Source organism: Myotis lucifugus, unplaced genomic scaffold (genome assembly GCF_000147115.1).
Source record: "Myotis lucifugus unplaced genomic scaffold, Myoluc2.0 scaffold_22, whole genome shotgun sequence".
In the NCBI taxonomy this organism is placed as follows: Eukaryota; Metazoa; Chordata; class Mammalia; order Chiroptera; family Vespertilionidae; genus Myotis; species Myotis lucifugus.
Window position 1 is genome coordinate 11845556 of NW_005871070.1, and position 15234 is coordinate 11860789.

General features: G+C 35.2%; 1 protein-coding gene across 4 annotated transcripts in view; it reads left to right on the forward strand.

Moving 5' to 3' along the window:
• RBBP6 (RB binding protein 6, ubiquitin ligase) overlaps positions 1 to 15234 on the forward strand; it is a 37951-nt gene that overhangs the window by 5917 nt on the left and 16800 nt on the right. For 2 of the 4 annotated variants that reach the window (XM_006085873.3, XM_006085874.3), the window contains exons 1-7: positions 7 to 278; positions 4374 to 4473; positions 7285 to 7321; positions 11475 to 11519; positions 13568 to 13656; positions 13774 to 13870; positions 14214 to 14353. In XM_006085873.3, the coding sequence (XP_006085935.1) occupies positions 113 to 278; positions 4374 to 4473; positions 7285 to 7321; positions 11475 to 11519; positions 13568 to 13656; positions 13774 to 13870; positions 14214 to 14353 (674 nt within the window). In that variant the 5' untranslated portion in view covers positions 7 to 112. Of the gene's footprint in view, positions 1 to 6; positions 279 to 4373; positions 4474 to 7284; positions 7322 to 11474; positions 11520 to 13567; positions 13657 to 13773; positions 13871 to 14213; positions 14354 to 15234 lie in introns of those variants that run through there. The other 2 variants (XM_023751567.1, XM_023751568.1) reach the window with 2 other exon arrangements.

Genomic DNA, 15234 nt, shown 5'->3' on the forward strand with positions numbered 1-15234 from the left:
GGTGTCTTGTGAGTGTTCTGTGTATGTACATATTCTGCTCTTAAGTTGATAAATATACATATATTGAGCGTGTCCACGTCTCCTCGCCGAACCTTAGGAGTCCTTTGGCACCATGTCCTGTGTGCATTATAAATTCTCTTCCAAACTCAACTATGACACCGTCACCTTTGATGGGCTGCACATCTCCCTCTGCGACCTAAAGAAGCAGATTATGGGGAGAGAGAAGCTGAAAGCTGCCGACTGCGACCTGCAGATCACCAACGCGCAGACCAAGGAAGGTGAGCACATGGGCTCGGTGCCGGCGGAGACTAACCGCCATCATGGCTGTGGTGGGTCCTTCCGAGGCTGTCGGTGCGGCCAGGGGTGGTGGTCTCGGCCTCGGAGCCGAACGGGCTGCGTTTGCTTTGTGCCCACGGGGCCCTGGAACAGGCTAGTCCCCTCCGGTGCTCGGGAACGGAGGCTGTGGTGGGGGCGGAAGGGGTGCTTTGGGGGCTCGCCCAGGGCTGCTGCGCTAACTTTCTAACCTAACAACTGTTGGGGGCAAATGTTCTGTCCTTCCCTCCCTTCTCCTGTCTGTCTGTCTGTCTGTCTGTTTTAATTTTGGAATGATCTTCATTGTAGAGAAGAGAGCCTCACGTTAATGTTTTGGAGGATTTAATCCAGCCAGTCTTCAACGATGGAATTGCTTTAGTCTTGAGTGCAAATTTCAGAATTAGTGATACAGTAATTTAGTGGCTGTGCTCTAGGTTCATTTTTACTAAATATCAAAAACAGACTTTTAAAAAAAAAAACGATTGCCAGACTTTACATAATGGTGTTGATATGAGGGTATTGAGAAACAGTCGGCTGCTGCCATATGAGTGCCAGTCACCCGCTGATTGTACTCTTTATATGCATTTTTTTATAATATTGAGAGTTTAACAGTAGATATTGAAAATGTGACAGATGACCCTTTCAGATTCTGACTCTGAACTTGTCTTGGTTTCTTTTTCTCAGTATTGTAATGCTGATCTGTAGTTTTCAGTTGGCCAGTCTTTTGAGTTTTATTGATGGCATGAGAAGAAATATAGTGAGGTTCTAATTAGGTTAGGGTTTTTCTTGATTACTAAATTTGGTTTACGGTAACAAGGGTTCTTTTAATTGCGGGGGGCGGGGGCGGATCCCCCACTTCTAGCCTTTTGTTTGGTAAATAGAATGTCTTGTCATGTTAAAGAGCTGTTTTCCATTTACATCCAGACATAAGTATGATTGTATTATTGTGTTAAGGAACACTATGGCAATCATGACTCAAAAATATTCATTAAGAATTTTACTTATTCACGTGATAAAGTGAAAGAATATTCTGTTTCCCCCCACCTTTAAAAAAAAAGTTTCATACTTAAAGGGACACTTCACGTGAGGCCATGGTAATTGTAATTATGTGCAGCATCTCTGTACTTAGGAGAGGAAAAACTGGTGGTCACGAAGGTTTGAGAAACAGCTTTAAAAAATATTATTCAAGAAAATAACTTAAGCCCAGGGAATTACTTTTTCTTTAAGGCCACCAAAAACATTCCTTTACAGAACAAGTGACTTTATAAGAATTTCAGGCCATCTTGATAGGGGAATGATACTTAATAATGAAAGAAAATACAAATGGCATTAAAGAATATTAGGTCAATTTTAATCATTAGATACTATGCAAGCTTCATATTTTATTGCAGTATTACACAGTTTAATCATTTGGGGCTAGACTTTGTCCATCTTTTCCACCTAATAATTGAATACAACTTTGTTAGACTGGAGTAAATTTGATGGAGTAAGGCGATGGAATTGTTGTTCAAAATTAAAGACTTTTGTGACATGTTATTTTTTTTCTAAGCCAGGAAATTATATGATACATTATTTTGGTAAGCCCTGAAAGAGAGGGGAATGCTTTCTTTGCCCAGCAGCATGTTTATTTCATATATTTGTGTGAACTGTCCTTATTGGGGAGAGCTTTGATACTAGAGTGGTTAAGAGAAGGAGCCCCCGGGGAGATGTGGATTGTTTGCAATCCTTACATTAGGGGAGAAATACTGGAGTGCAGAGGACAGTCACTTAATGAGTCTTATTGGAAATAGTATCCAGTGTCATGAGACAGCTGAGTAAGTGCCACTTAGTTTTAGCACCATCCAGTGAATTAAAGAGTACAGAGTAAATGCTTATAGCTTCGTAATAGGAGATTGTATGTTTTTCCTGTATAATTTAACTGTATAGCTTGTTTACCTGTGTTTCTGCACCACCACCACCCCCAAAAAAGCCTTCATTTGAACTTACTGTGAAAGATTTGGAAGCTGAGGGTGAAGTATTTTTAAAATTCTCTAATCATACATTTTCCTTCATTTCTCAAATGCATTTTGTTTTTCATTCTATCCATGATCTGCATGTTTTTGGATTAAAAATTATCCTGGTGTGTAGAAAGTGTTTTATTTTTGAAGTTAACAGGCTACTTAAGGGTAGAAAATCATTGATGTAATTCAGGTACATGAAAATTAAAAGGTCAGTTACAATGTCTGGTGTTAGGGCACCTAACTTTTAGTTTGACACAGCACTTTGTTGATTAAATTAATTGTCCTAGAAAGCTACTGTGAACACATTTGCTATTTTTCCCCCCATTGAACACTTTTGAGAGTTGTTACACATTCAGAAACTGTCAGGTGTTTGACACCCAAGTTTTGATTCTAGAATTTGCTTTTTAAAGATTCTCCATCTCTGTTCCCAATATATCTTAGCTTGCTTAGAATCTGGAACTGTCATAAACTATGCAAGATGATAGGCTTACATTGGTATTCCAGGATCTAGGAAATTGCATCATTCTAACTGATTACCTGTGAGATACAGCCTACTGCTTGAAATATACTGAAAATAACCCTTTTCTGAACAACTTAGTTCATAACAGGAAATACCATCATATTATGATTTAAAAGAATAGAACTGATGACATATTTTCATATATATACACGTGTGTGTGTGTGTGTGTGTGTGTGTGTGTGTGTGTGTGTAAATGCTTAGATAAGTGACAAATTGGGAATAATTGGAAGTCAGTCACTTGGTGGTGAGTAACTTATGTGAAACAAGTAAACTCATAACCTTAACAGAATAAACCCTAATGTCTGTCTGATTGTGTGATTAAGGGAGTTGGGTACATTTTTTTCCTCCTGCTCCCTGTATTGGATTATTTTTCTTTTTGGTAATTTTACTAGTTCCTTCCTTAGCAACTCTTTTTACCATAGTTAAATTAATTGGTCCACTTACTCTTAAAATTTTATTCTTAAATATTGCAATAATAGTTCAAAGAGTAGAAAAATAGGATTCACTAATCTTCCCATTTGTCTTATCAGTAATTGACATCACTGTTCATCCAGTTGTTTAAACCAGGAACTCAGAAGTTCATGCCCAATTCTTGTTTCTCCTTCACCACCACCCCCCCAATCCCAATTCAATTCATCCACAAGCCTTAGCAGTTCTGCCTCAAACATTCTGACTCTCCATTTCTCTCTCATATCCTAGCCCAGACCATCCTTATCTCTTGCCTGGACTGCACAGCAATGGCCCTATTAGTTAGCCTGTTTCTACTTTTATTTCTCTATGGATTCATGCTCCACTTAGATAACAGAGTTATCGTTTTGTTTTTAACAAAACTTTCATTGTTTTTGTTTAAAATCCTTCAATAACTTTCTGTGTATTTAGAAACAATATAAATCAATGTAAAAGATCAGTACCTTTCTACCTGTATTTCACATCATTATTTCCTTTCATTTTCTTCAGCTGTTCAGTTTTTTTTGTTTTTTCCAAGTGCTTTCCTTTCTGTCTGAAACATAGCCTTTTGCACATCTGGCTGGCCTCTCAGTCTTTTAAGTCTCAAATGTCAGTTACTTCCTTGAATCAGCATTCTATTCAAAGTTGCATTCCACTTAATTCTTTATTATAAAACCCTTTTTTCTGTATTTAAACACAGCAATTTAAATTTTTAGTCTCTTTTCCCCAGTAATACTTATGTTTAGGGCTAGGAGAGACAGAATTTCTTTGTTATAAATAACAGCTTTTTTCATAGTTCAGATGTTCAGCATTAGTGGCTAACTTAACTGAAATTTGGGGTTCCACAAAAGTGGACCTGCCTGGGTCAAGAACAAGTTGACTATTCGGTGTCCTTTGAAGAGAAGTCCCTTACGGCTTTGGATATTTGTTCTAACAGTATCAGTAATCCAGATGCAAGGAACACGGAGTTATTAATGCTCTTTTATATTCAAGTTTATTTCCCATAAAATTCATGTTTGAAGTCCTCTAATTCTTGAGGACTGTGACTTTACCCAAATCCCCAAATAGAATTCATTTCTATCATTTATTTACAGAATATACTGATGATAATGCTCTGATTCCTAAGAATTCATCTGTAATTGTTAGAAGAATTCCTATTGGAGGTGTTAAATCTACAAGCAAGACGTATGTTATGTAAGTATCAATTTCATGTATTTAAGTTCTTAAAATAATAGACTGTTGGTTTGAGAAAGAACCAGGGATGTTTTAGAACCAAACCTCCTATATCTCCTCAATCATTAAAACTGTGATGATTAGTTTGTTCCTGATTTCTTCCCCCGGGTAGATTAACTTAACCTGTAGTTAGGAGTAAGCACCATTAGGAAGAATTTTTACGCTATATCAGTAATATTTAGAAAGACAAAATGATGTTCAAATAGTGAACAAGTATTTCTGCACCCTTCTTTGCTTTTATTTGCCTCTACACTTTCTTTTTTTCCACCTACAGTTAAAAAATGTATATGAGTTTCTTAAGAGATCTGTCCTAAATATTTTGTCACCATCAAGAGTATTAAATATGCCCTACCCGGTAGAGCGTCAACCTGTGGGCCAAAGGGTCCCAGGTTCGATTCTGGTCAAGGGCACATGCCCAGGTTGCGGGCTCGATCCCCAGTGGGGAGCTTGCAGGAGGCAGCCAGTCAATGATTCTCTCTCATCATGGATGTTTCTATCTCTCTCTCCCTCTTCCATCTTCTCTGAAATTAATAAAAAAAATTTTAAAAAATAAAATAAAAAATTTTTTTTAAAAAGAGTATTAAATAATGTCAACATTTGCTCCTCATCAAAAAGAGGTTTTGTCGGGAGGCTAGAAAGTTTATAGGATTTTTGAGCAGACACTGGAATCAAATTTAGGTTTGACAATACTTAATGCTTCACACTAATTTGTGACTTTGGGTAAGTTACTTAAAATCTGTACCTTTAGAGTTCTCAAAATGAAATGGGGATATGAATAAACAGTGCCTGGTACATGGTAAATGACCAAAACAGCAGTACTTTAGGACTAGTCTAGAGCTTAAGGAGGAGGCAGGGTTAACATTTTATATCTTGTAACTTTCTATACTTTCTTGCTATTTAATGGTGATAGCAAAATCATAATATGTGAAAAGGGCAGCAACTTAGGCCATTTGTTTATTATTTACTTTAAAGTTTTTTTTAAATTGATTTTTAGAGGAAGAGGGGGTGGGGCGACATCTGTCCGCTGCCTCCTGCATGCTGTCTACCAGGGGTTGAGCTGGCAACCTTTTGGTGCACCAGATAATACCCAGCCAACTGAACCAAACAGGCCCAGGGGCAACATAGGCTATTTAAAGGGTAGTGATTTCCCCTTAGAAGTTAGATAACCTTAGTTATAATTTTAGCAAATTCTGCTTTTGGTTAATGAAAAAATTCCGGAATTGCCAATTTGTCAGTCCTAGGAAATGGAATGTGTCCTTAGAATTGAGGTACAATCATATCTTAGAGCTTTACTTGGTGTGGGCAAGTATTCATTCTTACAGATTATTCTGATTGTTTACTGTAAAGTTCCATTCCATTTGGAGGTCCTTTTGTATAATATCTTCTATATAATAACAACTTAAAAGACTGAATACTTTTTTTTTGCTGTAAATACCAAGTGAACTATGTGTTTTTTATGTAATCTTAAGAAATTATACGGAAAAAATTAATTCCTAAAATCTAGTGTGAAATTACACTTTAATTTACCAAGTACCTTTTAAAAACATTGAGTTTCAGATTTATTTTTTTATATATTCAGAAACTCTTGGGGAATTATTTGAAGTACATAAAAAAAATAAGTTGGCTGTTAGAGAATTGCATGTTAATTCACTATGGATATGATTTCCTTTTTTTTTTACTCATATATTTGACTCATAAAATGCCTCTTGAGTTTGTTGAGCAAATACTAGAAAAAGAAAACTTTATTTTTACCTCAGGACTTCCAAATTATGCACAAACTTAGAAACTCCTTTCAGGTTCTATACATTTCTGAATAGTCAGGACAGGATAAACTAAAACTAAGCATATAAAGACTACATATTTAGCAACTCATCCTCTGGCCTGTGAGACCTTAAAAGAATTTCTTTTGGGGTTTATTTGTGTGCTCTTTAAAATTAATTTATTCAATTATCCATAACCATTTAACTCATTTCTTTTGACTAAAATATTCTGTCAAACTATGTTGTATTTTTCTGGAAGTTAGAATTCTTGTTTACTGGTAATCTTTGGTCATTGTTTTGAGACTTTTTAAAAAATGAAGGTAATTATCCAATAGTATACAAACTTAAAAGCAACTTCAGTATCAAGAAAGTATCTTTCAAATTTAAAAAAAAAAATTAAAGTAACTATCAACCTGTCTTTCTGGATTTGAAATCCAGTTTTTGGAGCACAACAATTTTTCAGGGATCCAAATTACAAATATTAACGATGGTCTTGCTTTAAGAAAATCTGATGTGTGAAAATTTACATCTGTACCTATTAAGAACTGGGGGAAAGTTTAATAGGAATAGTTCCTAATAGTTCTTAATAGACTGAATTACAATATTCTAAGTGGCAATAAGTCAAAAGGCATATGAGTTTGTGGAGGTGGATTGTAAGAGGTGTGAGTCATATGGGACATTGTCTTAATAACTATCTCATACTAACATTTTTCAGACCATTATTCTAATGAACATATTTTCACTCAAATCCAATCCATCTTTCCTGGAAGATTCTAGAGGTCTGCCAGGCCTCCAGAGTAGATTTGTTATTTTTATTTTTTTTAAATCACAAATGCATCTTAAATTGATAGTGTTCAAAGGTGGTAAAGGTCAATAAAGTAGTGTACTATTTTGGAAATTGGCTGTTTGTAAATCTTTGTCCCAAAGGAAAATTGTCCTGCAAATGTATAATAGAGATAAAATCCTAACAGCTGCTCATAGAGCTAATGTTGTTTTTGTTTTTGTTTTTTAGAAGTCGAACTGAACCAGTGATGGGAACTTCAAAAGCAGTATGTAAAAACACAATCTCACACTTTTTCTACACATTGCTTTTACCTTTATAATGTTGCAGTGGAGTAAATCACATTAGACCTTAATATCCAACTGATCATAGTACATATTGTAAATAAAATGTATCTTGATGACAGCTCAGTTGAATCTGGATATATGTGGCATAATTTGCACACTTACTTTGTAGAAATGGGTAATTTGTGCCCCAAGAACACTGTTTCGTATTAAATGATAGCAACCCTGTATGACACTGTGTTGTACAGTTAATGTATGATCCTTTTTAGATCATGTAGGTTTTACATTACTGAACATGATAACATGTTCTGCATCTGTCTGTCTATAGTTAGTATTTTGTATGTATGTACAGGCTGTTGTGTGCTTTTTGTTTCTTGCAATAAAAAAATGTTTGGAGTGTATAATTTGCCATTTTCACGTTGTATCACTTAGTTTTTGTTAGATTTTTTTTTCTGCCTGATGGATGGCTTTTAAAAGGGCATTAGCAACATGCAAAGCTCCATATTAAAGTTTGATGCTTTCTCCAAGTTCAGACACATGAGAGAAGAAAGCTTTCCAGAGAACACTGATGCAGCTTTATTATTTAGTTTTGCTTTATTTGGCAGTTCTGAGCTCCGATTCTTTGTTTCTGCCCTTACTATAAAGTGAAACCTGAATTGGGCCCTCCAACAGGATATCAGTCACAATGATTTTGATGATTTTATATAATTGAGTACATTGTTTTCAAATTTTAATATAAGGTCTTTCAGTTCCAGTTTGCTCAGTTGTCCAAATTAAAATATTTCCCTCATTCTCATAAGATATTAATTGTAAGCTAATTGAGAACTGTACCTTATCAAAGGTAACTGCCCTTAACCAGGGTAACATCTTAATTTTATCACAGATTAACTTGAAGTACGGCACCATTTTGACTGTGAGCTAATAATTAGTAGTAGTCCTCAGTTGTGGGATGAAGCATCTGTTTCCAAACACAGGTCTGCAGTAATTGGTTCTGTAAACTGGATGGTTCTCTAAACATTTGACTGCTCAGGCTGATTTATACACAAGATGTCTGAAATCTTCATTTAGAATTCAAGGGTACTGCTTGCTGTTTCACTTTATCCTTTTTAAATACTGATCTTGAATTGTGTATTAGTCGTTTCACTAACCTTGGATCATTGGATCTTAAACATGATAACATAGAAAATCTGAACTTTGGTCTTGTTCTCTAAAGTATATATGGCCTTTAGTTCCCATGGAATTAAATACAGTGATTCCAAACTCATAGTGTTTGGGGTTCCCCCCCTCTTTTGGGGTATATGGGTTTTTGTTTTTTTAAGCATAATGCTGTAAAAAATGTCCAAGTTTCTGTTTTGCTGGTGATTGGTTTAAAACTGATTTTTTAAAAATGTATCCAAATGCTAGCACAAAATAGATGACTATCCTGGTGACTGTAGTAGTTAATGTAACACATTTGTATAAAGTACATTTTTATATAGTATTTAAACTAATTCAGATGAAGTTTTATTTCTTGAAAACAGTTATTTCCTTTTTGTTTATTAGCATGTGTATAAACACAAATCACATGTTCATAAATAAAGTTAACATTCTTTTAGCCTTGTGTGTTCCCTGGCATGTCTGTATTACACTTATAAGAAGCAGTTTATTTTACGCTTATTTAGGTTTCTCTTTCTTTTTGTTTTTAGTACTTTAAAAGTGGCTTTAATTTTTAAGTAGAATTATCTGAAATGGAGACATTAGATAACAATATCCCCGTCATTTATTTGCTTGGGGTACATTTGCTGACATTTAGGATGAGAGAAGAGCTTCAACAAGTATAATTTGTTCCCATCTTAAGAGACTTAAGAATCACATGTATTGTTCCAAAAACCAAGTAAGATAAAAATCACTAAACCAGGTTTTTACATTCTTATTAGTAGAAGTGAATGTATGTACATTTTGGTAACTTGGCCATCTCTAATCAAAGATGACTGGCTATATCTGTCTGTACTCTTCAGCTTTCTTTACTTAGTTGTCCTTCCATGTTGAGACTCCAAAACTGGGTCTTCTTCCTACTAACTGAACATCAGAATTACATTGTGTAGGATCCTTTAATTTCAAGTAAGTGTATTTGGTATTAAAGATTTTAGATTCTTGCTCCCAGAAGCAAGACCGCAAATTAGATGTGGGGAGGTGTCTTAATGATGTCCACAATATGCATCAAGCAGTTGTTTTGAAGACTTTTTTTTTAATGTGGCAGAATTTGTTTTTATCAATAGTCTGAGTTACTGTATTTATTGATGTTTAGAACATATAAATTTCTAGTCATTTTTAAACCATTCCTTGTCAGCAAGTTTTCAGTTTTTCGTACCTTGCTATATATAGAAAACAATTAGATACCCTTCTAAATTTGTGGTACATTTGACTTCTTGTGGATTATAAAATATTTAGGTGCTATGGTGATTATTTGGTGGAAAAAAGTTACTTAGATGCCACTGAATATCTGAAACCACTTTCAACCCAATAAATATCCAGTAGTAATAACAAGTTGGCAGAAAGCTAAAAAGGAGGACAAGAAAGCCTGGCATTAAGAACAAAAAGACGTTATATTTTAAGTGTTAGAGTGGGATGAACAAAAACATTAGTTTTTCAGTTCCGGCAGTAAGAGAGTTAACATAACTGATTTGCTTTCTTCCTAAGGAAATGATCAGTATCATATTCGAGGTAGTAAAGGACTGTTTTAAAGGCTATTTGTTTCATTGGTTAGAACATAATATAGTATATAGATGATGGGTGACAGTAGTTTATTCAGTTCTTGTTATTTAAATTCAAACAATTCCTGGTTGATGTAAAATGTAACCCTCTTTAAAACAGATTTGACTAGGTTAATTTATTCTGGCTAAAAATAGGATATCGTAAATTCTCTCAAAAAATTTTTTTAACTTGCCCCTTGAGATTAGTTCTATTAGGAAACTAAATTTTAAGAGCTGGGAAGTTGTGAGGACCCAATGGTGGATTATATGGCTGAGTATTAGGAATGTGGGATTCATGCATTATGAACTCTTCTTTAGAGTCCCTCAGTATAGAGCTATGAACCTTTATTTAAGCTTCTCAGTAATAATAGCCATCAAACTAACTTTTGTTTTCTTCTTTGATTCAGACATCTTGTTACATTCTCTCCATTTTAAACTAGAGTTATAACCAATAATGCATGAGAGAATTATAACAAGTTCCTAAGTACATAGAAAGATAATGCTTTCATTTGGGTACACCTGTAGGAAAATTATATCTTCACAATTATGTGCTAAAGATAAGTGTGTGTGCGTGTACGTACATGCACATACATATATACTTTTTAAAAGCTGATATTAAAATCATGTCAAGGAACCAAATAATGAAAAATTTAAGAAAGTCACATTTGAAAACACTTTTTTTTTTAAAGCCCCCTTATATCTTTCATTTCTAATACTTGCTCCATTTGATTAGTTTTCTTTTCTTCACATATTAAAATCATCCTCATTATGAACCAGCTCTGTTTGCCCTTGCCTCCGGGCCCTTTTGTTTAGCTTAACATTTTTGCCCTGATAAAGTTGTGTTTTCTTTGTCAAGAAGTTATTTGTTACTCTCCATATGGGAGACTAAACTTACTTAGATTGAGGAGTGTATGCTTAAAAAAAGATCAAAAGTCACAATTAGTGGGAGTTGTTTTATTCAAGATTATCTGAGCCTTTAAAGAACTTCTTGTTTTACAATTTACATAATGACATTCCAGGAAAGTTAGAATTCTTGCTCTCCTAGTGTCCATTGTCTTGAGCATCATCAAATTTAGAGACCACTGACAGACACTGCACTCTACCTAGCATTTAGTCACCTGCCTGTACAGAGTGCCTATATGATACACTTTTCCTTACCCCATTTTCCCATTGTGATTTAGCCCCCCTCAACTGTTAGTCTTTATTACTGTGTGTGAAATACGTAGGGAAAGGAGGGGTGAGCTACACTTTCAGCTTTAAAACACTTTTTAGAAAATAACATTCTTTAGAATACTTCTAAGAAAATGCCCAATATTTAAACATTAAGTGGCAGTAGGAACTAAATGATCACTTTTAGATGTTTTCAGTGTGGAACTTGAATGTGTGTTTAATTTTTTGTGAACAGATTGATGACTCTTCTGCATCTATTTCTCTGGCCCAGCTTACAAAGGTATATATACATATATTCTTGAAAATATTAATCTTTTTCTAACATCGTATTTTTATGTGGAACACTTTTTTGGAGGGGTTGGGGGAGGAGATGTTTTGTAAAAATATTGTATGTATTATTACTATCCTGTAAAGAGTAGTTGTGGTTTTGAGAAGATAGGGGGAGTACTTTGTCAGCCTCAGCACAATGTTGGAGTATTTTCATCTTCAAGACAGAAGAAACACAATGAAGCTACTCATACTTTTCCCCCCCTCATATATTTTGTTTTTAATTGTACATTGGAAACTAAGAAAGTTCTGGAGGAATTCCTTGGTTTTGGCTGTAAATTATGTGGACTTTATTTAAGCAGCCAAATAGAAGCTTTCCTTTACACGGACAATTGCATGGTTCTTTCTTGAATATTTGAATTGAACCCATGAAGGTCAATATATTAAATGTGATACAATTGCTTCTTTATACTATAGACTTGTAGTCTGTCTGCATTAGAAAAAGTTTTAAACAACCTAATTTGTTTGAACACAGACTACATGAATTGTGATGTATACAGCTGTTTGCAGAAATATACCAATGTGTATGTTTGGCAGAGGGGCAAAATGTTACCTCCTGAAATCATTGTATATGCCATGTTTTGCTATAAGATTGCTTACATTTTCTGCTCAACAGTGTGTATTTTTTATTTGGGAAAGCACTAGTAATGGACTACTTTTAAAAACAATAGATTTAGCTTACAAATCATGCCTTTTAAAAAAAAGCAATTATTACAGAGTAGACAGATTTTTGAGGGCCAAAAAGGAAGTTTTCCAAAAGTCATTTTTTTTCCCTACTATCAGAAATATAAAGCCAAATTTAGCAACCTCGATTAATGAGTTGATGGGTTTTCCATTGGTGCTATCCCTCTAGGTCCACCACCTCCATCTTATACCTTGGTTTTGTTATAGGTTGTGTCCTTTTCCCTTAGAATGTACTACCCCCCCCCCCCCCCAATGTCCTAGTTCCTTTTCTGGGAAAACTAAACATTAAAATTGATAACTCTACAACATAAAGTGGGCTAAAACTGTCCTCCTAATTTTCTAATACAAAGTAGTTTAGCATAGACTTAACATCATTAGCAGTTTATAGGTTACTGTTTTAATTCTTATGTGCTGTAAGGACCATATTCGAGTTTGGGTCTATTCCTACCATTGTTTCTCTGTGGGAAGCAGTTGGGGAGTTTGGAGGTTTGGGGAATTTTTTTTAACTATTTGTAAATTAATGTTTGGGTTCAAACAAATTAGTTGTTCAACATGTAATCAAGTTTTCTGTAAATGTTGCTGTTCTAAGCTCTGTTAATGTTAAGCATTCTTTGTATACAAAATTACAATAAAATGTTAAAACTGGTTGCTTGTTTTGTGAATGAATGTAGAGATAAAAACCCAATGAATGACTGATATGAGTGCTAGATGCCTGAAGATTCAAGCTATTAGGACTCACTCCCTTAGACCCTGCTTATATCTACACTTGTATATACCTTAAAGATGAAGTTCATAAAAATTTGGAGAGTTGGATTTAAAATTATGAATGCTCATTGCATGTGCTTTGCTTTGTTCTTAATTTGAAATTGGCACCACTCCCTAATGAGCCTTCTGATTTTTAATATCAGTTGCATAATGTGTTCAATTATTCTACCCCCAACCCCACCTCCCAGTTGTAAGTACAAAGTACTATAGTCTTAATGCTACGACACTTGAATTATTTTTAAGGTTGGAAAACATCAAGTGTTTCTTTCTAAACTTAACCTGCTTTTAACTCTTAAGAGGAGTAGTGTGCAAATCTTAACACAAGGTACAAACAGGGTCTAAGGTTTGAGTGCCCCCAGAAAGACTTTCTCCAATCCCGCAGACACTCAAACACCCGAGGAACTCCCGGTGCCTCTTCTGGGTTATATGTGTAAATAGCTGTTTTTATGCAAGATTAGATACTGCTCTTTACAGGATGAGTGGTGTTGTCTTTGGCTGTGTGGTCTTAAATGTGTTTCTAATGTGTGTGTCAAATAATTACCTGTTAAACAGACTGCCAATCTGGCTGAAGCCAATGCTTCTGAAGAAGATAAAATTAAAGCAATGATGTCGCAATCTGGCCATGAATACGACCCAATCAAGTAAGTTCATAAGTACTGTTTACTACTAGGGCCTTCGGGGTGGATTTCTCCCCCAATCAGAGGCTTTATTTTTTTTTTTAAGATTTTGTTTACATGTAATTTTTTTCTCCCTTTCAGTTACATGAAGAAACCTCTAGGTCCACCACCTCCATCTTATACCTGTTTCCGCTGTGGTAAACCTGGCCATTATATTAAGAATTGCCCAACAAATGGGGTAAGTCCAAAGTACAAAACATAGTTCAGCTTATTTTTCTTACAGTTATTTATTAGCCATTTTTTTTTCTTGGTAAATACTGCTTTCTATAGTACAAGGGCAAATGACCACAGCCTCTGTGGTCAAAGCCAAATTGTCAGGCTTCAAATACTGGCTCAGCCACTTAATAGCTGAGTGAGCTTGGGCAAGTTACCTGATTTCTCCAAGCCTGTTACTTTTTGCCTGTGGATGGCTGTTGTGAGGATTAAGTGAAATCATGTGTAAATAATATATATAGTTAGTAAACACTACATGTTAGCTAATGTTAAATTTCTCTCCCTCCTCATCTTTCGTCTCTGAAAAGGATAAGAACTTCGAATCTGGTCCTAGGATTAAAAAGAGCACTGGAATTCCCAGAAGTTTCATGATGGAAGTGAAAGATCCTAACATGAAAGGTGCAATGCTCACCAACACAGGAAAATACGCAATACCAACTATAGATGCGTGAGTATTCAGATTAGATGTGGCCTGTGGGGACTGCAGTCAGTCCAGGTAGAGTGTTCTGTTTGTCTTGAGCTTGGGACTTGGCCACTTCTGTGTTAGGAATGAGAAGCTGCAGTCGGCTCCATTTAAAGCATATTTAAAATGGGTCTGGGGGCTTCTGTTACCAGAGTGCCACTTCCCTTGTAGTCTTCTAATTTTTTTCTTTTTCTGTCATTCCCTGCTTTCCTTCTCATTCACATACTTACTGCCACATAAGCTCACATGCTACTTGCACTTTTTAAGTTAACAAGACAGATATCTTAATAGTTTTGAGAAATGAGGCTTAAGAATAAAAGTTCTGCAATATGTCAAGGTAAATGTAAGTGCCAAGAAGTGAAACACTGAGGTATCTGTGTGAGTCTTAAGATTCTAAAGTACGGTTTATTTTGTAAACCATTAATTCAGGCCATCTCTAGCACAATAAGCTATACCTTAATGTTCATTTTTAATGAGTTTTCAAATTTAATTTTGTGAGCTAATTTTTTTTTTATTATTGATTTTTTACAGAGAGGAAGGGAGAGAGATAGATTGTTAGAAACATCGATGAGAGAGAAACATCGATCAGCTGCCTCCTGCACATCTCCCACTGGGGATGTGCCCGCAACCCAGGTACATGCCCTTGACCGGAATCGAACCCGGGACCCTTCAGTCCGCAGGCTGATGCTCTATCCACTGAGCCAAACTGGTTTCGGCTGTGAGCTAATTTTTAATGAAATGGATAGACATGAAAACCTAGGGAAATAGTTCAACTAGTAAGTTCCCTTTCATGAGCTCTTACTAATGCTTCTAATTACCTTTTTGTCACTCTCAATAGCTGTGAACTCACACAACACAATATTAAA